Source organism: Schistocerca nitens, chromosome 9, assembly GCF_023898315.1.
Source record: "Schistocerca nitens isolate TAMUIC-IGC-003100 chromosome 9, iqSchNite1.1, whole genome shotgun sequence".
NCBI classification, from domain to species: Eukaryota; Metazoa; Arthropoda; class Insecta; order Orthoptera; family Acrididae; genus Schistocerca; species Schistocerca nitens.
Genome location: NC_064622.1, coordinates 245,660,951 through 245,684,726, shown reverse-complemented (window position 1 = coordinate 245,684,726; position 23,776 = coordinate 245,660,951). Strand labels below are relative to the sequence as shown.

At 37.2% G+C, this 23,776-nt stretch overlaps 1 protein-coding gene across 3 annotated transcripts in view; it reads right to left on the bottom strand.

The window, feature by feature from the left end:
• The window catches only part of LOC126203252 (rabankyrin-5), a 621,526-nt gene that overhangs the window by 264,349 nt on the left and 333,401 nt on the right, over positions 1-23,776 (bottom strand). For all 3 annotated transcript variants that reach the window (XM_049937508.1, XM_049937507.1, XM_049937506.1), the window contains exons 15-18: positions 14,122-14,235; positions 12,562-12,718; positions 8,116-8,316; positions 6,662-6,856 (exon numbers count right to left, since the gene is read on the bottom strand). In XM_049937508.1, the coding sequence (XP_049793465.1) occupies positions 6,662-6,856; positions 8,116-8,316; positions 12,562-12,718; positions 14,122-14,235 (667 nt within the window). The remainder of the gene's footprint in view (positions 1-6,661; positions 6,857-8,115; positions 8,317-12,561; positions 12,719-14,121; positions 14,236-23,776) is intronic.

The window sequence follows — 23,776 nt, the reverse complement described above, 5'->3', positions numbered from 1 at the left end:
ACATGATCTACCCATCTAATCTTCAGCATTCTTCTGTAGCACCACATTTTGAAAGCTTCTATTCTCTTCTTGTCCAAACTATTTATTGTCAATGTTTCATTTCCATACATGGCTCCGCTCCATACAAATACTTTCAGAAATGACTTCCTGACACTTGAATCAATACTCGATGTTAACAAATTTCTCTTCTTCAGAAATGCTTTCCTTGCTATTGCCAGTCTACATTTGATATCCTCTCTACTTCGACCATCATCAGTTATTTTGCTCCCCAAATAGCAGAACTCCTTTACTACTTTAAGTGTCTCATTTCCTAATCTAATTCCCTCAGCATCATCAGACTTAATTCGACTACATTCCATTATCCTCGTTTTGCTTTAGAATTTGATATTGAAGATAAATGTAATAATGTAGAAACTGAACTTGGCGAAAAGTTAAGATCATTTCAAAGCATATGCAATGTTTCACTCGATGCTGTAAAGCAGAGGTTGCACACCTTACAAGAGGGTTTGGAAAAACAGGACAAATTAATACCTATGGTCCAATCGCAAACTGCACATGTTGGTACCCAAGTAGATAACGTGGAACATGACTTTAAGGAGAAACTAGTCACTTCAGACTTAATAAATATAAGTAATCTGGAGGAACAAGTAGAGGGAATAATCGATCGAAAAGTTGCCGTGAGAATAATCTCCAGAATCGTTTCGACTGTTGCTTTTTCCAAACTTAATGATAATAACAATGTTATAGATGACTTGTGTGAAGAATTAAAACTTGTCCACGACAGACTAGAAAATAGAATAACTTTACTTAATGTTGTGTTGTCTAGTAAAGTGGTAATGGTTTTGTTGTGAGGAGGCTTTCACACAAAATTTAACGAGAAGTATTGGTCCGCAAGTAATCGAGTGAGGTTAATGTCAGATCCATGGGATCCGACCAGAGTCACATCTGTCTCCCAGGGACGTTAACGTTCTGTGCTAACGGGTGGAGTGACGACCGTCGGATCCCTAGCTGTTTTCAGTGTTTCTTGTGCAATAAAATTTTTCTGCACCAAATAACCCAATTTCTTACACTATCCCCCTACTTCTTACACTATCACTCTACTGCTTCTACTATCCTATCATCCACCATTACGAGAAGTCGTCCTTGGGTGTTAGAGGATTGTGCCTGTTAAGTCGCCTTCATGCTTCGCTCTAGTCAGCGGTGGTCTCGATTGTAATGTCGACAGCAGCCGACACAGTCTCTGAAGAGAGTTTGTAGTGGAGGTGAGTTTGTAGTAAAAATATTTCTGTCACTGATAAAGCAGATATATGTACAGTATTTAACAATCATTTTCTGGGCATTGCTGGTCAATTAAATAAAAACTTACTTGCTAGAGGGAATCATATAACTCTCCTGGAAAATGCCTTTCCGAGCTTGATGTCTGAAATACTTCTCAGCGATACTGACAAGGGGGAGACTGAGTCAATAATTAAATCACTGAAGACTAAAGACTCTCATGGATATGATGAAGTGCCTGGCAGAATATTAAAGAAAAGGGCTGCACATGTCGGCCCAGTATTTAGCCATATTTGTAATTTTTCCTTTAAGAATGGTCAGTTTCCTGAATGATTAAAGTACTCTGTAGTAAAGCTGTTTTATAAAAAGGGAGAAAGGGATAGTCAATTTTAGACCTATTTTGACGCCATCAGTATTTGCTAAAGTTATTGAAAAGGCTGTGTATGTACGGATAGCTGATCATTTATATCACATAATTTGCTATCAAATGCATAGTTCGGTTTCAGATGTGGTTTAACAATTGAAAATGCTATATTCTCTTTTTGCAGTGAGGTAATGGATGAATTAAACACAAGGTTTCAAACGCTAGGCATTTGTTTTGATTTAACTAAGGCATTTGTGTTAAACACAAAATATTGCTCCAGAAGTCAGACCCTGATGGAATACGCAGAGTGTCTCACAAGCGGTTCACTTCTTACTTTAACAACAGACAGCAAAAGGTCATTATTCAAATTGTTGAGAATGGCTGAGATGTGGGGTCTGAGTGAGGCATGGTCAAATGGGGGTGCCCCAGGGACCAGTGTTGGGACTGTTCCTGTTCGTTATTAATATAAATGATATGCCCTCTAGTATTATGGGTAACTCTAAAATATTTCTGTTTGCTGATGATACTAGCTTGGCAGTCAAGGATGTTGTGTGCAACATTGGCTTGATTTCAAATAGTGCAGTTCATGACAAGTTCATGGCTTGTAGAAAATAAACTAATGCTAAATCACAGTAAGACTCAGTTTTTACAGTTTCTAACACACAATTCAACAAAACAGACGTTTTAATTTCACAGAATGGACATATGATGGGTGAAACTGAACAGTTCAAATTTCTAGGTGTTCAGATAGATAGTAAACTGTTATGGAAAGCCCACGTTCAGGATCTTGTTTAAAGCCTTAATGCTGCCATTCTTATTATTCAAACGGTATCTGAAGTAATGATCATTCACCATGAAAATTAGTCTATTTTGCTGATTTTCATTTGCGTATGCCATATGGTATTATATTTTGGTGTAACTCTTCCCATTCTCAAAGGATATTTTTGGCTCAGAAATGGGCAGTTTGCGCAATAAGGAGTGTAAGTTCACGAACCTATTGTCGAATCCTGTTCACTAGTCTGGGTATTCTGACATTATATATATTCTTTACTGTTGTTTCTTATTAATAATATCAGCTTATTCCAAGAATTAGCAGCTTTCACTCAGTTGATACTCGGCAGAAATCCAATCTGCATTTGGATCACACTTCCTTAACTCTTGTGCAGAAAGGTACGCAATATACTGCCACATCCATTTTCAATAAGCTACCACAAGAATTCAAAAATCTTAGCAGCAATCCACACGGTTTCAAATCAAAACTGAAGAGTTTCCCCATGGGCCACTCCTCCTATTCTGTTGAGGAGTTCCTTGAAAAATTAAGCTGATTCCTATGTTATATTGTTGATTACATTTACTTAAACTTAGGGCTTGACTTTTTTTTTGTTCATAAAAATTTTATTTTATCTGTTATAACTTTATGTTGTAATTTCATGTATTGACACATTCCACGACCTTGGAGGTTTAGTACTCAATTTGGTTCTACAGAACTAGACATGCAAATAAATAAATAAATAAATGAATAAATAAAACACACACAGACAGACACATGCATGTGCACATGCACATAAACATGCATGCACACAGAATCTCTGGCAGCCAAGGCGATACTGCAAACAGCAGCACATGATGGAAGAAGCAACTGGGTGGGGCTGCCGTCATAGACCAACACCTTAAGCCTATTATCTGCAAACTACCCTCCTATATAAAAGAAACCAACGATTTCCTCCACCGGCTCTCCATAGTTCATGTCCCTTTACCATGTGCTGCCCTGCTCGTCACTACTGATGCCCCAACCCTTTACACATTACAGTAACATACCTAATGCCCATGCCTTGCTAGCTATTCAACAGTGCTTTTCTCAATGCCAGATGCATTCCAAACCAACAACCTTCTACCTAATCGCCAAGACCAACTATATCCTCAACCACAATTACTTCTCCTTTGAAGGCACCACTTACAAACAAAAGCGGGTACTGCTATGGACACTTGTATGACACCAACTGACGCCAACCTATTCACTGGACATCTAGAGGAATCATTTCTAACCACCCAGAACCTAAAACCTCTCACCTGGTTCAGATTCACTGATGACATCTTTGTGATCTGGATTGCGGGTGAGGACACCGTATCCACATTCCTCCAGAACCTCAACAACTTCTCCCCCATTCGCTTCAGCTGGTTCTCCTCAACCTGAGGTCGTCACAGACCATAATTACGCTTATAACCTTGTACAAAAACAGATCTCTTGTGCCTTATCTTTCCAGTCGCCCACCACCTCGCAAAGTCCCACCTTCTAACAACAGACTGAGTACCACCTAAGACTGAACCAACTGAATGACATTCTCCACCAGGCTTTTGAGTACCTCTTGTTGTGCCCTGAAATCAGGAAAGTCCTACCAACTAGCCTTCCCACCCCTCCCACAGCAGTATTCCCCACCCACAAACCTACACAATATCCCTACAAAACTTCTGCTCCCAACTCCTTGCCTCGTGACCCATAACCTTGTAATATACCTATATGGAAGAGCTGTCCCACACATCCACCCACCACCACCACCACCACCACCACCACCACCACCACCACCACCACCACCACCATCTAATCCAGTCTGATCACAAACACCACGTATTCCATCAAAGGCAGGGCTACCTGTGAGACCAGACATGTGATCTACAAGCTAAGCTGCAAGCACTCTTCTCCATTCTATGTGGAATGACAACCAGCAAGCTGGCTGTCTGCATGAACGGCCATTGACAAACTGTGACCAAGCAGCAGCTGGACCACTCAGTTGCTCAGTAAGGTCCCCAACACGATGTTTTTCATTTCAATGACTGCTTCACAGCCTGTTTCTCCTGGATCCTAAGCACCAACACTAGCTTCTGAACTGCGCAGATGGGAACTCTCCCAACAATATAACCTATGTTCCCGTAATCCCCCTGGTCTCAACTTTCGTTAGTCATTGTCCTTACCCACCTATCACCTTCTCTGTTCCCATTCCAGCACTACAAAATCCTCTAGTTCACCAATGCACCCACAGTCTTTTTACTTCTCTCCTCCTCCACTGCCTCACCCCAACCCCCCCCCCCCCTGCCCTCCATCTAACCTCCTGTCTTTTTGTTGTGCCTATCTGCAACTAGGCATCTCGGCTATATGGTGAGTAGCAACTATCCTTCTCATAATATTATTATTATTCTATCCTGGGTATTCCATTGTTTGAATACTAAATAGATAAAGTAAATTTCATATTCACCAAAATTTCAATTGGAAAAAGAATGTTAAGGAGAAAAAATGAAATAAATGAGAAAGTTTATATGTTGATTAAAATAATGTGACAAAGGAACAGAAAAAAATTACATTCAAACAAATTAACTAAATAAAAGACTGCTTTCAAACGAATTAATTAAATAAAAAATTACTGCACCTGACAAGACTTGAACACACAGCCTCCCACATGTGATGCTACTATCCTATTCATTACACCATGGAACAAGCCTAGTTTATGAATTTTTTTTAATGGCATTGAGTGTCACTCAAGATCCTGAAATTTTTTTTTCATCAGTTACTCACAAGTGAGGGGCCCACCAGGCTAAATAGCTGCCATGTGCAATTCCTGGGATCTTAACCTACACAGCCTTATAGGTGGTTTCAAAAATTCGATCTCATCACTGGGGACCTCTCCTTGTACGATAAACAGTCTTCCTTATAATGATAAATCTAAGTCTCTTAAATCGAAGGGTTTACTGCATTTCATGAGAATATGGCATGTCGTACATGACACAGACTATCAGAACAGTCAGAGATGCAAGGAATTAATACCAAAGTAAAATAACCAATCAAATCTGCTGTTGCTGATCACTGCCTTGAATATAACCATGAAATGGAATACAATGTGACCAATGTTGGGGTGAAAACACCAAGTTCAAGTTTCTGGGGCAGTGTAATTAAGGAGTCTATTAAAAAAGAAGAATGCTGAAGATTAGATGGGTAGATCACATAACTAATGAGGAGGTATTGAATAGAATTGGTGAGAAGAGGAGTTTGTGGCACAACTTGACTAGAAGAAGGGATCAGTTGTTCGGACATGTTCTGAGGCATCAAGGGATCACCAATTTAGTATTGGAGGGCAGTGTGGAGGGTAAAAATCGTAGAGGGAGACCAAGAGATAAATATACAAGCAGATTCAGAAGGATGTAGGTTGCAGTAGGTATTGGGAGATGAAGAAGCTTGCACAGGATAGAGTAGCATGGAGAGCTGCATCAAACCAGTCTCAGGACTGAAGACCACAACAACAACAACAACAACATTAAAATAAAGATGTTAGAAAAGCTAACAGATATGAAAGGTGGTTTCAACATAAGTAATGCTCGGAGTCTGGCACTCAGTTTATTAAAATCTCATTGGTCATCACATTCACAGAGCTGAAAATGCAGGGAGAATTTGCATTTTGCAAAATATCAGTGCGAGCTCTGAAAAATAAAATATCATCAAAGGGTGTAATGGGTGTTGGAAATCAACTCAGCTGTAAATGGTGGTGCGAGTCCAACAATAGTTCACAGTCTGGTTGGAGTCCATGCAGCGAGTACGCATAAGAGCAAAACTCATAGCACGTGAAGAAGATGGCTGAATTGGTCATAAGAACATGCATATAATGGAAACAAAACTCAGCAGAGCAACTGAAAGCACACTATATATCAATCACACTGAGAAAATCTGAGAGTTCACATTTACAGGTTTGTTTTTATGAAGGTTCATTTTTATGAATAAAGTTTTAAAAATGGGAAGATTCCAAGGTGTGAAAAAAAAACAGGCAATAATAAAGTAACACTAAGAATAAAATTTGCCAAATATACATGAAAATGATGAAGTGATCAATGAGTGCATCACCCTATCATATTTCAGTGTCAGTATTGGTTTTTATTAGGAAAGCAAGAAACTTATTTTGTGTAATCTGACAAGGAACTTGCATTTTTCATGTTGACAGCCCAGTAATATAATATATTTTTGTAAGCTGTGTGCCTTACCCTTGCTCCAGCAAGCACCAATGATCTGACAAGCATTTCTGATCCAGCAGCTGCAGCAAGCTGCAATGGTGGTGTCTGACTAGTATCTTGCACTCTTGAGTTGACATCCACATGTATGGAAAGCAGAAAAAGAACACTCTCCATGTCTCCCTTTTGGATAGCCGTGTGCAGAAAGTTCCGGCCTTTATTATCGTACTGTCAACAATAACAAAAGTATTACTATTTACATGTGTTATTTGTATAGCAATGAAATAAAAGCTTTGTTGCATGTTTTACATGAATTTAAAAAATATGCAACAACCTCTGGAAATATTTATGTAAACTGGCAAATGGGCATTCCTTCAGAATGAGCACTGCTGAGAAATGTGGGCTATTCTTAACTTCCCTTTAAGAGTTTGTAATAGATTTGCCATTCATCATGTTTCAGTGCAAATTATACTTAAAAATATAGCCTGTATCATCAATACCAAGAAAAATCAACACTTTGATCATGATCTACAATAATTTATACTGAATTACAACCATGCTAGTAGGAAGCATGTAGTGCTGCTTTGCCAATAGTGAAACAAAATTACAATGTTAAGTGTTTGATGTTGTAAGGTAAAATGTAAATTATTAGGATTTACAAAATAACTAAAAATTACAATGCTTCCACATACCATCATAAACTATATTTGCAATGGGAAGGGAAAAAGTAATCACTCATTGGATAGCTGGGCCACTGAGCTGTGGACAGGCACAAGAGCAATACTGGAAATTTTGCTGAGTTTTAGAGAACGTCCCCTACACAGATAAAAAATCTTATTTATTTTTCGATTCCAGTAACCAGTTTTTGTCTCCGAGACCATATTCAGACCAAATGACACTGTGAGCTGGTTCACAGTGCTGCTGAGCAGTACCTGCTGGTACTTGTCACAACTGCTCAACTAGCAGTTGCAATATGAACCAGTAAGTACTAATCAACGACTCTGTGAACTGCCTCCTCACGTCATCATAGCACCTGATCTGGAGACATTTTTCTATGTCGAAACCACTTACTAGAATAGAAAATAAATAAATTTTTATGATTTGGACTCTGTTTTTATTAAAACTTAATTGAACGGAAAGTAGCTACACCTCTGTTTCTTTTACATTTCTATTTCACCCAAAACTTTCTAGTACTGTATTAGCTAAAATGTAGTTATATAGTGATATGCAAATTTATTTGATGATCATTACTATGTGGAAATCATGGATGAATATGTACCATAAATACTACAGTGTGTCTCGATCATGGAAACAGAATAAAACGTATGAGAACAATATGGAAGTAAAGAAAACAAACAACTACTTGAAAACTGAACATCTCTGAATTGATTATAGGTGCAACACAATGTTTCAAATGTTCAGATTCATCTCTGAATACGCATTTTTCAAAATTTTATAATTTTTAATGCCTTAAATATCTAACTCACCTGCTCAGCTGCTGTAGGCATACGATCAAGGATGGCCTGCGCTGCTCTGTTATTACGGTACGTGAGAGCTGCAGCAAATGGTGTTAGACCAGCTTTGTCCCTTAGTGTCAAGTCTAACCCAGGATGACAAAGCAGCAGAGAAATAATACCATCATGCTGGTTTTCTATGGCTATATGTAATGGAGTTTTGCCCTGAATGTCCTGCATAACATTGAACACAAAATTTGTAATACATTATCATAAGATTTGAAAAATCATTGATGATGTCAAATTTTAATATGAAAACCTCACACGAGCATATATTTTATATCTACATTCATAGTCTCCAAACCACTGTTGAGTCCTTGGCAGAGTGTTCTTTCCATTATAACATGCATTAGGGTTTCTTATCACTCTGTAAATGTATAGAGCTTGGGAAGACCAGAATGTAAACTTCATTCACAGAGTTTTCTAATCTCCTATGTTAACCCTTTGGTGGGTGCACCTGCAGCAGTTAGCCACAAGATTTAGTTTTCTGTTAGTATCACAGATAGCGTTACAGTTGTGTCCAAGTCCAGATACGTATTTGTTACTCTCAACAGATGTCACCACTTACTACATTTGTGCAATTCATGCTTTCAGCAGTTTGGTCACTATTGTTTTTTGAAATGCTAGTGTTGCATTTGCAGTGTGTTTGCCGTTATGGGTCTTTTTATTTAAGTATTTTCTATACTTGTGTTTTTCTTTCGCCTCAAGGTAATTTTTCTTTTATATTAGTATATTTGGAATATTCGAATTGAATCAGAGTTCCTATATGCAATTTTCATTACTTTTTACAATCTTGGACATTGATTTACCACAATATATTACTTTTATAAAAGCACATATTTCATTAGGTCTGATAAAAGTGTGTAAATGGAGAAAAGGAAGGTATTTGACAGGCACCGTCTAATTGTACGTCCTGAAGACTATGACAAAGTATTGTGAGAATTGTCAGAAGATGAATTACAAGAATTGTCAGATTCATGTGAATCTGAGTTGGAAGAGGAAGTTATTGAAGAAGAAAACCACAGCAGTGACTCTGAACAATCAACGGAGGAAACAGATGACCACCTGGTTGAGGAGAGGAGACAACAAACAGATGATTACCGATTTTACGTGGGAAAAGATAAAGAAACTTTTTGGATAAGTGAACCACTTCCTTCTTCTTCTAAAACCAAGGCCAAGAACATCCTAAAAGTTTTGCCAGGTCCAAAAGCAAGTGCTGAAGTTATGGAAGAAGAAATTACTGATGGGATGATTGACAACATTGTGGAAAATACAAACCAATACATCCAGAATAGTAAAATAGCTGAAGTTCAATATTCAAGAGAATGAGACTGCAGAGACACTGCAAAACCAGAGATAAAGGCTCTTTTAGGTGTGCTATATCTAATAGGTATAAAGAAAAGAGGACACACTAATTGGAAACAGATGGTACAGAAATGACTATTTTACGAGCTTTCTTCAGCTATAAGCACATTCGCTTTCTACTTTGAACTCTTAGGTTCGATGACCTGGGTACACGGAATGAAATAAACAAAATGACAAACTAGCACCTATTCGGGACTTCCATCAAGAGTTTGTCAACAACTGACTTGCTCAATGCAATGTCAGCGAGTTTGTCGCTATTGACGAGATGTTGCATCCTTGCAGAGGATGCTGCAGGTTTGTACAGTATATCCCTAAGAAGCCTGCAAAATATGGGATCAAGATTTACGCCTTGTGTGGTGCTAAAACATTTTACACCCTGAACTTTGAGATTTACTGTGGCAAGCAGATGCCAGGAGCCTACCTGAAGTCTAACAAGCCTGATGACATTGTGCAAAGATTAGTAACACCAATTGAGAAAACAAACAGAAATCTTATGACTGACAATTACTACATTAGCTACCCTCTGGCTGAAAACCTCCTTGGCAAAGGTTTGACTTTCTTGGGAACCAGGAAAAAAAAGAAAGAAGGAAATACCTCAAGAATTCCAAGCAAATGAAAATGTGAGAAGTCCAGTCATGTCTCTTAGGTTTTCAAGACGATTTTTGTATGGTCTAAGTGCTCCTAAAAAGAGCAAAGCTGTGATTTTTTTTATCGACAATGTGCAGCACAAATGAAACAGATCAAGAGACTAAGAAATTGAGAGTGAATTTGGACTACAATGCTACCAAAGGAGGAGTAGACACTGTAGATCAGATGTGCTCATCCTACAGTACCTCCACAATAACTCGACAATGGCCACTTGCATTTTTCTACAGACATGTAGATATTGCTGGGATAAATGCAAACATTATTTTCAAATTCAACACTCCTATAATAAAGAAAGAAGACAATTTTTTTTGAAACATCTTGCTCTGGACCTAATGGAAGAACATTTGAATCAACAAACGTTGCTTGAGACACTTCCCAAGGATATTCACACCTTCTCGACCAAGTATAGGCACAAAGACGAGAAGACCAAGGAGCCAACAAATCCTGGAATTTGTTACATATGTGGCAGGCATAAAAACAACAGAACCAAAAGAGAATGTATGAAATATAAGAAAAATATATGGAAGAAGCATAGTGTCATAGATGGGAGCAATGTGAAAGTGAGCTGCAGATGGAAGTTGACTAATTCACTCACAACCATAAACAGGAGTGGGAGTTTATGAATGCTCCATTTCATAATGTGTTCCCCTGTTACTTTCTTTTCATGTGAATCAGTGCAATTAAGTGATATAATTAAAAGAACCATGAAGTCAATTAAGAGTATCGGCTTGTTATAAATTACAGTGACAATAGTAGACGACTGTGAAGGCCACAAATAAATAAAATATTATTTTTATAGAGCCATGTAATGTTATGTTATGTTTTCTGCAATAAAATGTAACTGGTGATTATATAAAGATTATTTTTCCTTAGATTAAAAATGTAATACTAATTGCGGCATAAAAGCCACAACGCGCCCACTCGGGGAAGTATGAAAGGTGTGCCCACCGAAGGGTTAAATGAAAGATGGTATCTGATGACCTGAAAATATTTTCTTGTCACATTTACTTGCATTTCTGTGTTACCTGAAGAATGCAAATATATTCATGTTCTATAGCAACACATGTCCTTCCCAGAACCCAATTTAGATTTCTCCTCATTTCGTCCCTAATGTCCCTAATACAATGAGTTGTGGTTGTCACTGGAATAATCGTTACTGCCAGTAGCGAATGGAATTTATTACTATTGCCTGGTAACAACCCAAAGTGCAAATTAAGTTCTCTGCATCAAGCAGAATTTATTAGGACTGTTGAGATAGTAAGATTTTCTCATATCAATGAGCCTGCTAGCAATCTTAGAAATACTCCTGACAACAGTACAGAATATGCACATGTTGTGGAACTTCTTGGCAGATTAAAGCTGTGTGCTGGGCCACAACTCTAATATCAGGCCTTTGCCTTTCGCAGCCAAGTATTTACAGACTGAGATATCCAAGCACAGTTCACAACCTGTCCTCAAAGCTGCGCAGCACGTTGACATGAATTTTTGCGAATTATTAGAGTAATGCTGTTGGTCGTTTTCTCCTGCTCACAATACAATCTCGTATCCTCATGAATCTTCTCTTTTATAGTGTTTATTTAGAATTTCTTCTTTTCTGTAAAGAATTTCTTTTCTTATATTTTAGAAAGTTTCTCATTTGGCCATAGGTAGTATGCTGTTTCCAACCTCCTCACTCTTTCCTGGAGAACTATTCCATGTGCACCTTTTTGCATTATACCCTCCTCCATGTATTTATTTTATTTACAATATTAGTCATTCTGCATTGGCTTCCACTGTCCACAATAGATTCTTTTTGACCTGTAACATTAGTTCTATCTTTGCAGTAACTCCAAGGATGTTTTGACATGTATCCTGAATGATTCTTCAAATTATTCAATTATTGGCACATCGGTGGCAAAGGCTATCTACCCAGTCATTTTTGATCCCAAACCTCTTTAACTATCATTCCATTTCTCACTACCAAATATCATGAACTACTTCCTCTACTTCTTGATCCAAATCTGGAATATGGCATTGGGGAGTAGTGGTGACCTCCTGTCACAAGTCTCATATTGAAAGTTTGAATAGTGGATCTATGTACTTTAAATGCAACACAACATCCATCATTGTTCCTTGTATTAAGTTCTTAGTTTTGTCACCAATCCCAACTTCCTATATTGCACCTACCATGGTTGTTCTGTGAAGCTAACTGTACACATTTCTTAAATTAACTAATACAGTCATCCAGTACTGACACTGTAATCATGCTTAAAACCAGTAGAAACATATTTTCTCTTTTGAATAATGGAAATTTGAGAACACTGAAGATTTAATCCCAAAAATATTTCTGTTTATATTCTTAAATGTAGCATTATACAAACATATCACATTGTCATAGTGTCTTAATCAAGAGCAATTTATACTGACTTTGTTGTTGATAGCTGCACCATGCTCAATTAATGTTTGTACTACAGTTTCTAGGCCCCACTCACAGCACATGTGAAGAGGGCCCTGCTGATTTCTTGCTTCCTCACCACCTCTTCCACCTGGTCCAGGTCGTCTTGGGGCATTCATATCACATCCACTGAGAGGAATTTATAGTGTATCAACTTTATGCTTGGTATAAATGTAAAAGATAGTGAAACAGGTTCTTGTATGGTACTACATTGTGACATGCCAGATATTACACAATCAATAATTTCCAAAACTAACATTAAGCAACGGAAACCCCAAGTTGGAATATCAACAATGTAGGAAAAGAGAGATTGCTACTTAGTATAAAGATGACACATTAATTTGCAGACAGGCACAATTAAAAGACACTTACACATCAGCTTTAGGCCAAAGCCTTCACCAGAAAAAGAAAGAAAGAAAAACACACACCATTCATTCACACAAGCAAGCACACTTTATGTACAAATGACCACCAACTCCCGCAGCTTGGACCAGAATTTTGTCATGGTTGGTGGTCATTAGGCTTGAAGTGCACTTACTTATGTGAATGAATGGTGAGTGTTTTTCTTTCTTTCTTTCTTTTGATGAAGGCTGTGGCTGAAAGCTTGTGTGCAAGAGCCTGTTATCTGTGCCTGTCTCCAATTTAATGTGTCATCTTTATACTAAGTAGCAATCTCTCTTTTCCTACATTTTGAAAACTAACATTAGTTTTTGAAACTTTATTAACTGTAACAGGCACAAAATGAAAAGAAAGAAATAGAAACTTTATTTAAAAATACATTTAGTATGCCACCAACTATTTGAAGCTTTGCAAATTTAATTACATCATAAAGCAGTAGCAAATGAAAAAATAAACACTAGTTCACAGGACTACAGGCCTTAATCCAGCATTTTCCTTCAAAGTAAGTAAGGGAAAACTATGCTGTGTTTCTCTCAACTTATAAATACAAGAACAGAATACTAAATAAATAATATAATAAGTTTCCAATAGCTACACTCAAATTCTGACAAACAAACAACACATTGTTGGAGTATATACACCTGCATGGTAAATGCACTGCCTTTTATTATTCTTATTAAAATAATTTATCCTGCCAGTACAGTTTTTATTAATAAATAGCTTACAATCTCCCCCATTTGAGCATATGAACGGGGTGATGAATGAAGGAGAGAAGCAGAACACTAATATTGAATTTTTGTGACTAGATTTTATGTACCAACTAACAAGCAAACAGAAAAAGTCACCATTAATGGCTACTCTTTCTCAGATCAGTTTCACTATATTTACACTGGCACAAGCGAAATGAATGAGCAGAAGGTTCATTTTCTGTATTATGCTACATGACAAGCTTGAAAGTTGGTACTATGATGTGGACTAATGATTGTATTTGTCCATGAAATCAAAATGGGCCAAAGAAAGTGATCTGTTAATAAAGCTGATGTGATAACTATATGATGTGGACATTTGACATGAGACTAAATATCAGTAGCTAAGTACCAACAGCATTGTAAACAATCATTCAAATTACTTACCTCTGTATAAGAAACCGAGCTACTGATTCATTGTTCTCATCAATGGCTCTGTGAAGTAAGGTCTGGTACGAACCCTCAGGCCCTTCAGACCAACAATCTGTATCTGCTCCATTCCTATAGTAGTGGTTATAAACAGTAACATCATTAGTTTCTATGCATATACAGTAACTGCTTAACATGCAAATGCTCAGAGCCAGTTTCAAAGTGATTTCAGTTGTGTGATAAAAACTAATCCAACAAATAGTCTGCCTCTGTCATTTGAACAGAATGAGAAGTACTGACTTTTAACATTAGGTATTAGTGAGCACAGTGAGATGCTCCACCAGACTACACCTACTTCAAAATAATAGAACAGAATACTTTACTGAAGCACAATTGTAGAAGTGTTTTATTTTGCTTGCAGTAATATTCAGTAAATAAGATTAAAGGAATCTCAAATTCATTTTGCAAAGATACTTGTAACAATACAGTTTCAAAACTTGTATCCATAAAGGATGAGAATCACTGCAACTGTGATATACAAAGGTTTCTTGAAATTACTGCAATAAGGCAACTGGTTGCAGTGATTTCAAGACACCTTCCATACAGTTTTAGTTATGAGTGCTGATGATTACACTACAAGTATGTTTTACTTTCTGCAAGCTGCTGTACAGTGCATAGTGACAGATATTAGAAATTGCCTTTGCTATTTCAACACAGTTGTTTATTTGTTATTTTCCAACATTAATAATTTGAGACAAAATTAAAATCATATTTGAGTAGGGGAGAGTGAGGGTTGTGAAAAGTGAAAATAGGAAATATGTCCATTACTGTAGTTGATTTAGTTGTTTAAGAAAAACCTAACAGCATCCACATACTAAACTCTTTCAATAACCGCTTCCATAAACTCTTTCAATAACCGCTTCCATTACACAGAAAAACCTAGTGTAGCTAGTTTGGAAGAAAAAACCTGTAGCATACGTGAGAAGCATGAATTTAAGTTTCCTCAGGTTGTTATGATTTTGAAATCATTTTCGGCATGGTGGTGTCATCCAAATGGAGTGAGGGCACTTTTTCCTATTCCAAAGCTTTTCTAGCTTCTCCCCTTTGCTGTGCCCCGCATCCTCATATGGGTACTTGATGTATAATGTTAGGTTTTCCTAGCCTGGTTGACAGCATCTGCTGGCCAAATATCGAAGATTTTAAAATAATTTGAGAAGTATTTCAACAAACATTCAGCAACTTTTTGTTAGCCTTTGAAATAAAAAAAACTCGCAATTCTCTTACCAGTAAAAACTCTCATGTGATTACTAACATCCCAATGAAAACTCTGAAACACTTTTTTCTTGATACTGCCATTATATTGTGTCATACAATATGTAATGAATTCGATTCAGAAATTCAATTTAAAAGACTATTAAAGTTACAGAGAGATGGCTGGCCACTAAACAATTTTATGAGGTAACATTTCCAATAGTGAGGACAGAAACAATGAAAGAAGAAAATATTAACTGTAGTTTTTAGAACTTAAAGCTTCCTTATTTAGGGATACACAGGTATTAATTTGGGGAAGTTGGAATGGGAGTGGTGAGGGGGTAATTCAGAATTCAGAGAGAGAGAGAGAGAGAGAGAGAGAGAGAGAGAGAGAGAGAGAGAGAGAGAGAGAGAGAGAGAGAGAGAGACTTCGGACAAATTTTCGTTACCCAGATCACTTTTTTTTTTTAACAGTTAGGTTTGAATGCCATCTTACTAGATGTAATTGAATTTTGCACAATAAATACACTTCTACTTACACCTAGTTTCCTAATTTGAACACAGTTTCATGTGGTTTGCGCCATCTTCACTTACTTTTCATCTGTATTAAAATCTCTCCCTTTAAATTTACACCACCCTATAGTATTAGTAATTGTGTTAAATGCTCCAGTGTCTGTTTTCTCTTACAATGTCTCTTCCCCTCCATCCCGTAATGCCCATTACACACATTTATCTTATCTACTCAATATATCTATTATTTTGTACTTTACCTAGCAAGAAAAATTTGATAACAATTTTTAACATAAAAATCCTTTTGATATGTTAGTTGGAAGAACACATTCAAAGAGCTGAAAGACACAAAGGTAGCTTATAGGGAGGAAACCATGTGATACAATGACATTTCCATTCTAGTATAAATTCAACAGTACCGTACGAGTATGATGAGGACCCGATTCCATTGTTTAAAGATCTGAATGGTAAGGATGACTTAAATACAGGAATATGAAAATTTTGTTTAAATGGTAATGTGATAAATCATGTGAAAACAGAAGCTTTGGAAAATCAAAGGGGAAAAAATATTAATTTAAAAAATATTGCAAAATGTCATTTTCTTTCTTCTTTAAGAACACCATCATAATTTTTATTAGCTTTATGTTCTGTGATGTATAACACCCATTGTTTCTCATTATCTGTCACAAGAGTGGTTAATTAAATCAACAGCAGTTTCAAATAAATTCAGCAAATATGGTTGGTAAGAAACATTAAAACCTAGCCATACAATGCATGTAACTTAACTCATTAGTGACCATAGTTCAATAACAAACAATCCATTCAACCATTAAAGTAACTGAGAAAAACACCTGTAATTCATTTTTATTACTTATCACTATTCTTCTTCTTTTTCTTCTTCAGTAGTGCTACAGCCCTTGGCGAGCCTTGGTTTCGCCAACAATCTTGCTCCACATTTCTGCTGCTCTTTTCCACCCCCAGATTTCCATACTGCTGAAATCCACTATTACATTGTCAATCCATCTTCTTCTAGGTCTCCCTTTTTGCTTAGCTGGGTTGTCCCAGCCTTCATATTCGCTGTGATTTCGCAAATTCTACTATTCCCTGTCTTGTATTAACACTTGTAATTTGGCACTGTGGCATATTCTCCAGCCTTCTTCTCCGTTATTGGAATATAGATTTTGTGTAGTATTTTCTGCTCAAAGGTTCTTAGTCCATTTTTGTCATTTTCTGTCCACATCCATATCTGTGACCCATATGTGATTCATAACTGGGTGGACTAGGGAGTTGTATATTTGCAGTATTTTTTTTTTTTTTTTCTTGTAACAAGGCTATTTCTGAGAAACTACATATTTGCAAAGCTCTGTTTCCTGCTTGTATTCTTTCCCTTATAGCCTTTCAAATGCTGTTATCATTTGTTGTTATTTATTAGGGCTCCGAAGTAGTTAGAAGAGGACACCCCTTTGAAGCATTTCTAGTTGACGTTTAGGTCTTTAGTGGTTCGTCTGGCCTTATATTGTGACATTACTATATATTTTGTTTTATTTTTATTTACTAAGAGGCCAATTTTTAAGGCTTCTGTTTCCATTGCCTAGTATATTTCTCGCAGTGTATCGATATTTCTTCCTACTATAGCAATGTCATCAGCTTATGCATGTATCTGGCTAGTTTTTACAAACATGGTGCCTCTTTTGTTGATTTTATTTACTGCACTATGCAGGGCTGTATTGAATAGGACAGTGGAGAGACTATCACCTTGCTTCATGCCTTTATTAAAATCAAAGCTTTCACTTGTTCTGCTAAGGACCTTTTACTTTTGTCTCTGTCATTCTCACTCTGATTTGTCTTATTAGTTTAGCACATAAACCAACTTTTTCCAGTACTCTGTATAGTTCTTGCTGGTTTATACTGCCGAAGGCTTGTTTGAAGACAATGAATAGGAAATGCAGATCTACATCATATTCATAGAACTTTTCCATCATCTGTGTTATCAAAAGTATTTGATCAGTTTTTCCTTTGTCTGATCGAAAATCACACTGTTATTCCTCTAGTACATCTTCTGCACACTTCTGTATCCTTTTGTTTAATGTACTCGTGAAGATCTTATAAACTGCACTTAGGGGTGTTATACATCTGTAGTTATCACATGCTGTTCTGTCCCCTTTCTTATAAATGGGGATTATTATTCCAGTTTTCCAATTCTCTGGAAAATTTTCCACTTCCCATATATTGATATTAGTGTGTGCAGTCTGTTTATTATAGCCTCACCACCAGTTTTTAATAATTCAGGTATTATGTTATCTTCCCCTGAGGCTCAATTGTTTTTTATCATGTGCACAGCTTGGGAGACCCCTTGTGTTGGCTTTCTTGCCTCACTGGCATCATTTTCTACGTCCAGCTCCACTCTTTCCTAGTGTGCAGCTGTCTCTTCATCTTCTGGGCTGGGACTTGGTGTATCTTTGAAATACTCAGCCCATCTTTCCACAATATGCTCTTCCTCCCTTATAATTTTCCCATCTTTACTGGAACATGCCATTATTTTTGGCTGGAATCTATTTATTTTGCCTACAGCTTGATAGAACGGTCTTATTTCACTCTGTTCCTTTAACTCTTCTAGTTCTTTAAAATTCTTCTTACTCCACTCTCTTTTCTTTCTCTTGCACAGTCTGTTAGCTCCTCTCCTTAATTCTCTATATTGTTCCACATTATTTCTGGTTTCCCTCTGTAGCATTTTTGTTCTTGCCCTGTTCTTTCCCCCTATTGCTGACCTGCAATCTTCATCAAACCATTCTTGAGTTCTTCTGCTCCTTCTTATTCCTCGTATTTCTTCTGCAACACCTTTCCTCTACTCCTACTGCAGTCTCTTCACTGCTCAACTTTCTGTTTAGTATTGCTTGATATTTTTTTACTTCATCACGTATTTTCAATTTTGTTAGTATTCCATTTAATCTTCTTTCCTGTTCTGTTGCCATTTGTTAATGATGGCTTTTCTCGCAAGACTGATTTTACCACAAAGTGGTCAGAGCCACAGTTCAGTCCTCTGCAGCTCCGTACATCCACAACAGATGTGGAGTGGCATGCAAATCACTAAAATATAGTCAATCTGATTGACTACAGACTTCCAAGTAGCCAGATAGATCCTTTGGTGTGGGGAAACAGATACTTCCAATAATCATATTATTCCTTGCTGTGAATTGGAATAGTGAGTCTCCATTATCATTGTTTTCTTCATGTAGTGAATATTTTCCAGAAACACTATATGGATGGTCATTCCTCCTTTTTTTTGCATTAAAATCTCCTATTACTAGCATGAGGTCATATTTAGGTACTGTGGAGCATACTTTTTCCAAGTCTTTGTAAAACTGCTCTTTAATTATATCCTTTTTTTTCCTCTGTTGGTGCATGTTTCATTATACGGTGAAATAAGTAATTGTTCCGTAACTTAAATTCTATTGTTGACTTATAAACAAATATAAATACTGTATTAATTATAAACATTTGGAAGATGAAACACTGGCATTCTTAAAGTATTTATTTGGCTCTATTTGAAAACATGTTAGCAAAGCCAGACCTTAATTAATTCTAAAGTAATAACCAATTTTGTCAAAAGTATTGTTTGTGTAACTATATCTGTTAATTTCATCATTTAAACAAATAATTTGGCCTAACCCTTGTCGTATAAGAAACTGTTAAAAAGATGCAATTTTATCGATTTATGCAGTTAGTTGAAGGAGTTCAGTTTTAACTGTAATTTTTGCAACTTAAACATCAACTAATGTATAGCTTGAGTGCCTGTTATTGTGATGATATAAGAGCCCGATTTTTGGTCCCGAGACAGTCAGTCCACGGCCGAATTTCAGACAAGAAACCTGTGTTGGTTAGAACAATAACAATGCATCAACTTGACTGTGAAATAAGTGTAAGACAATTAGGCCATGTGTTAAAACAATGCCAGTGTCTGTTCAATACGTACCATATTATGCGGCATGAACTGTGTGGTTAGGGTTTTACTGCTCATAAATGTTAAACAGTAAACTATTGTAGCAGTATGTTGATGTTTGCTTGAAACCTATTAATGAGACTTATCAAAGTTAAACACCAGTGCACTGACCATATAACTGTGTATTATTGGGGGGGGGTTTGTCTGTGAACGCTGTTCCAAGTTGGACTGTTCTTTCTTCTGCTCCACTATATACTAATGAATACTCAGGTTTATATATCTGTCCATTTCCTTGCCATCTTATTTTCTGTAGCCTTATAACATCATACTTAAATTTTAAAATTTCATTGGCTATTTCTTTCATTTTTCCAGGCTGAAGCATTGTCCTCACATTCCATGATGCTACTGTCAGGTCCTTTATCCGTTTCCTTTGCCTGGTAGCTACACTACCGCTGGCACAGTTCTTGACTTCAACAAAGTACGCAAACCCGCCCACCCGGCACTGAAGGTGCCTACTGTAGCAGTAGCATTAGCAGTAGTAGTAGCTTTATTCATCCATAGGTCTCTTTTTACAAGGATATAGTGCATGTCAAAGTCAACTTAAAATAAGCTAATTCGCATACACATATGTTTACAGACTTCTAGTTAGAGACAATCATTAGATTTACTCCTGGTATACAATACTTTTTTTTTACAAATAACTTATTAAATAATGTAATGCCACATTGTTCACTCATATCTCACTATCAGTCACGCACACTATACACACATTGTTTCATAACACTTCACTCACCACACACACACACACACACACACACACACACACACAGGTGATCTCTGGGCCATTTTCTGTACCACAACTTCCCATTTGCTATCCTGAAAAACTGAGTCAGCATCTCTCCGTAATGAGTGAGATGTTGAGCTCAGAAAGAGGAAGAGGTGTTAGTATTGTGCCGTACATAGCTTGGGGATAAGTATGTGTTATCTCTACTCTTTGTACCTATCTGTTAGGTATGATCAAAACCAGTCATTAGCTACCCCTCTTATTCCTAATGCTTCTAATTTATTTAACAGAATCTTGCGGTCAACTGTATCAAACGCCTTAGAAAGACCCAAAAATATGCATGTGACACACTCAACTCTATCAAGAGCATCAAGTACAACTTTTGTGAATTCTACTATGGCTGACTCCGTATTTTTGCCACTTCAGAAACCAAACTGTGATTCACTTAAAAGATTATATTTATTCAGTCAGTTCATCAATCTGTCTTTCATAATTGCTTCTATTATTTTTGAGAATGCTGACAGCAGAGAAATGGGCCGGTAATTTTCTCTGTCTTCTGCATTACCTATCTTAAGCAAAGGTACAGCTCTTGCCTGTTTTAACTGCTCTGGAAATGTCCCTGATGTGAAGGATTCATTTATTATATTTGTTAAGTGGCCTTGTGTAATCCCTATGCATTGTTTCAGAATACACAATTCATCTAAGCCTACTGACTTTTTTTTTTTTTTTTTTTTTTGAATTGTTTTACTGACTTCATTCTCTGTGGTTGGGAGTAACCTCATTGTATTTAGTGCAACATTATTCACAGGTGTTATATTTGTTTGGGGGATTTTTTGCCGTAACTTCTCTGCAATATTTGAAAAATGCTCGTTTACATAGTTTGCTTAGTGCTGTGGATCATTTATTACTTTATCATCCTCCTTTAGCAGTATGTTATTCTGCATTTGTTTGCCTCTCCCCGTTTCCTATTTTATAACAACCCAGAACGCTTTGCTTTTGTACCCTTCATTATCTATTATTTTGTCATTAAATGACTTTTTGCAGCAATCAGCACCTTCCTATAGATCTTTTTGTATCTATGATTAAAACTTAAGAATTCTTTATCATTGCAAATCTTTTTCATGGAACTAAGGTGTTTAAGTGTTTGGGAGGACTTCTTAATACCTGTTGTTATCCATATGTTTTAGTGAGATGTTGATACAGACATGCATACTTCTGGAAATGCATTTTGCAAGTTCAATTTAAACAATGTGGAGAATTTAGATAATTTCATATTCACATTGGTTTCCTTATACACTTCATCCCACCTTTGTTTTTCTAAATCTTTCGAAAAAACTTTTATTTTGATTTCTGGTAGAAGTCGTTTGTAGGCTTGTAGTTTAGGGAATGATTCGATGCCTGACTTTACTGTTGTTATTTGACAGAGATGGTCTGACAGTCTGAGATCTTTTACAGCTACATCACATTTTTGCCTGTCCATATTTGTGGCCACATGGTCAATTACTGATGCAGTCATTGTAGTAACCCTTGTTGCACTACTGACGAATAGGGACATGCCAAAACTTTGAAGGATGTTTGTGAAGGTGCTGCTGGATTCATTTATGATATTAGTGTTGATGTTAAAGTCCCCACACAGAATTGTGTTGACCTTTGTACTTGAGACTTTATCTAGAACTTCTGTTAACTTATTGAAAAAAGTGTCCACACTACCCCTGGGAGATCTATACACACACAAAATGATTAATTTCTTGGTGATATCAAGCCCTGTTAATTCAACACCTGATATTTCAAAGTCTTTGTCTTCACTTACGGTACTGAGGTCATCTCTTGATTTGAACTGTGTTCCTTTTCTGATATAAATGCAAGATCCTCCACCTCTTGAAGGAGTTCTGCAGTAACAGTTTGCCCTTTCATATAATGATAATAATGTATGTTGGATTTCTGTGTCTCTACAACAGTGCTCAGTAATACAAACTACTGTGCAGTTTAAAGATTGGAGCTCAACTTTTAATAGTTGTATTTTATTTTTTATTGATTGCATGTTTTGATGGAGGGTTGTTAAGTCTGTGAAATGCACCATGTTACTCTTTCCAATGGTTTGTTTTTCTTTGTGACAAGTGGTATGTGTGATATTTGAAGTGTTAATATCTGTCTTGTGAGTGATTGTTTCAGTATTTTTTTAAACTGCTGGAGATACTCTTTAGGCAGGGGAACCTGTTGTCTGGATCTACCCTAAAAGAGACCTACATTTCCTACCTACGACAACAGGTATTTGACCATGTGTGGCTCGAGATCCACCCCCTATACTTTCACAAAATCAGCTGTACCAATCTTCCCTTCCCAGTCCTGTTTAGGTGTAGGCCATGCCTAGTGAAACCCCATCTGTTGATAGTTCCGACAGGCACCAGAGAAACATGAGCAAAGTCGGCTGTCCTCAGAGCCATCCCTAACCTCACAGTGATTCGCCTTACAGCTCCATCAAGGTGTGGTCAATTATGATGCCGGAACAGCTCAACTAAGTCTATGTTGGTGCTATGAGTCAGGGAAGCTATCTTGCCCAGGTCACCACCTATGTCATATGCCCCATCCCTGCCCCACTCACTATTATTATATGGTCCTCTTTTGTAAAGTCCTTACATAAAGACCCTAGGTCCTCTATCACATGACTTAGCCCTGCATTTGGCTTGAAGATACTGGTGGCCTGGTACGCTGCCCTTAAAACTTTCCTGTAACTTAGGGCCTACACCTCACCCATGGCTACTACCTAGCAGCAGCACTTTCTTCTTCCTAGCACTTTGTACATTCCTAGGCTTCTTGGCCTTGGTTGAAGTGAACTGCACATTTCCTGATCCTCATTCTACCTGAGGCTCTTCTCCTCTTAACTCTGGCAGTGGTAGACACCTGTTTTTTGTGTTGACGATAAAACTGTCAGATCGTGTTCTCTTTCTTCCTATCCTCCCACCAGCAGCCAGTTCCCAACCGCCCTCCTCCCACCTATCTCCCTTGATCCTTATGAGTTCCTTCCTTGCTTCCTCCAACTGTGCCTCAAGGGCACAGATTTTCCTTTCCTGTTCCCCAATCAAAATGTTTTTACTGCATACTCTGCAGTTCCAGGAGAGAGCCTCTTCTGTTCTCCCAACATTCTCTCCACTGCACAACAAATCCCTCTACTCACTACCCTACAACAG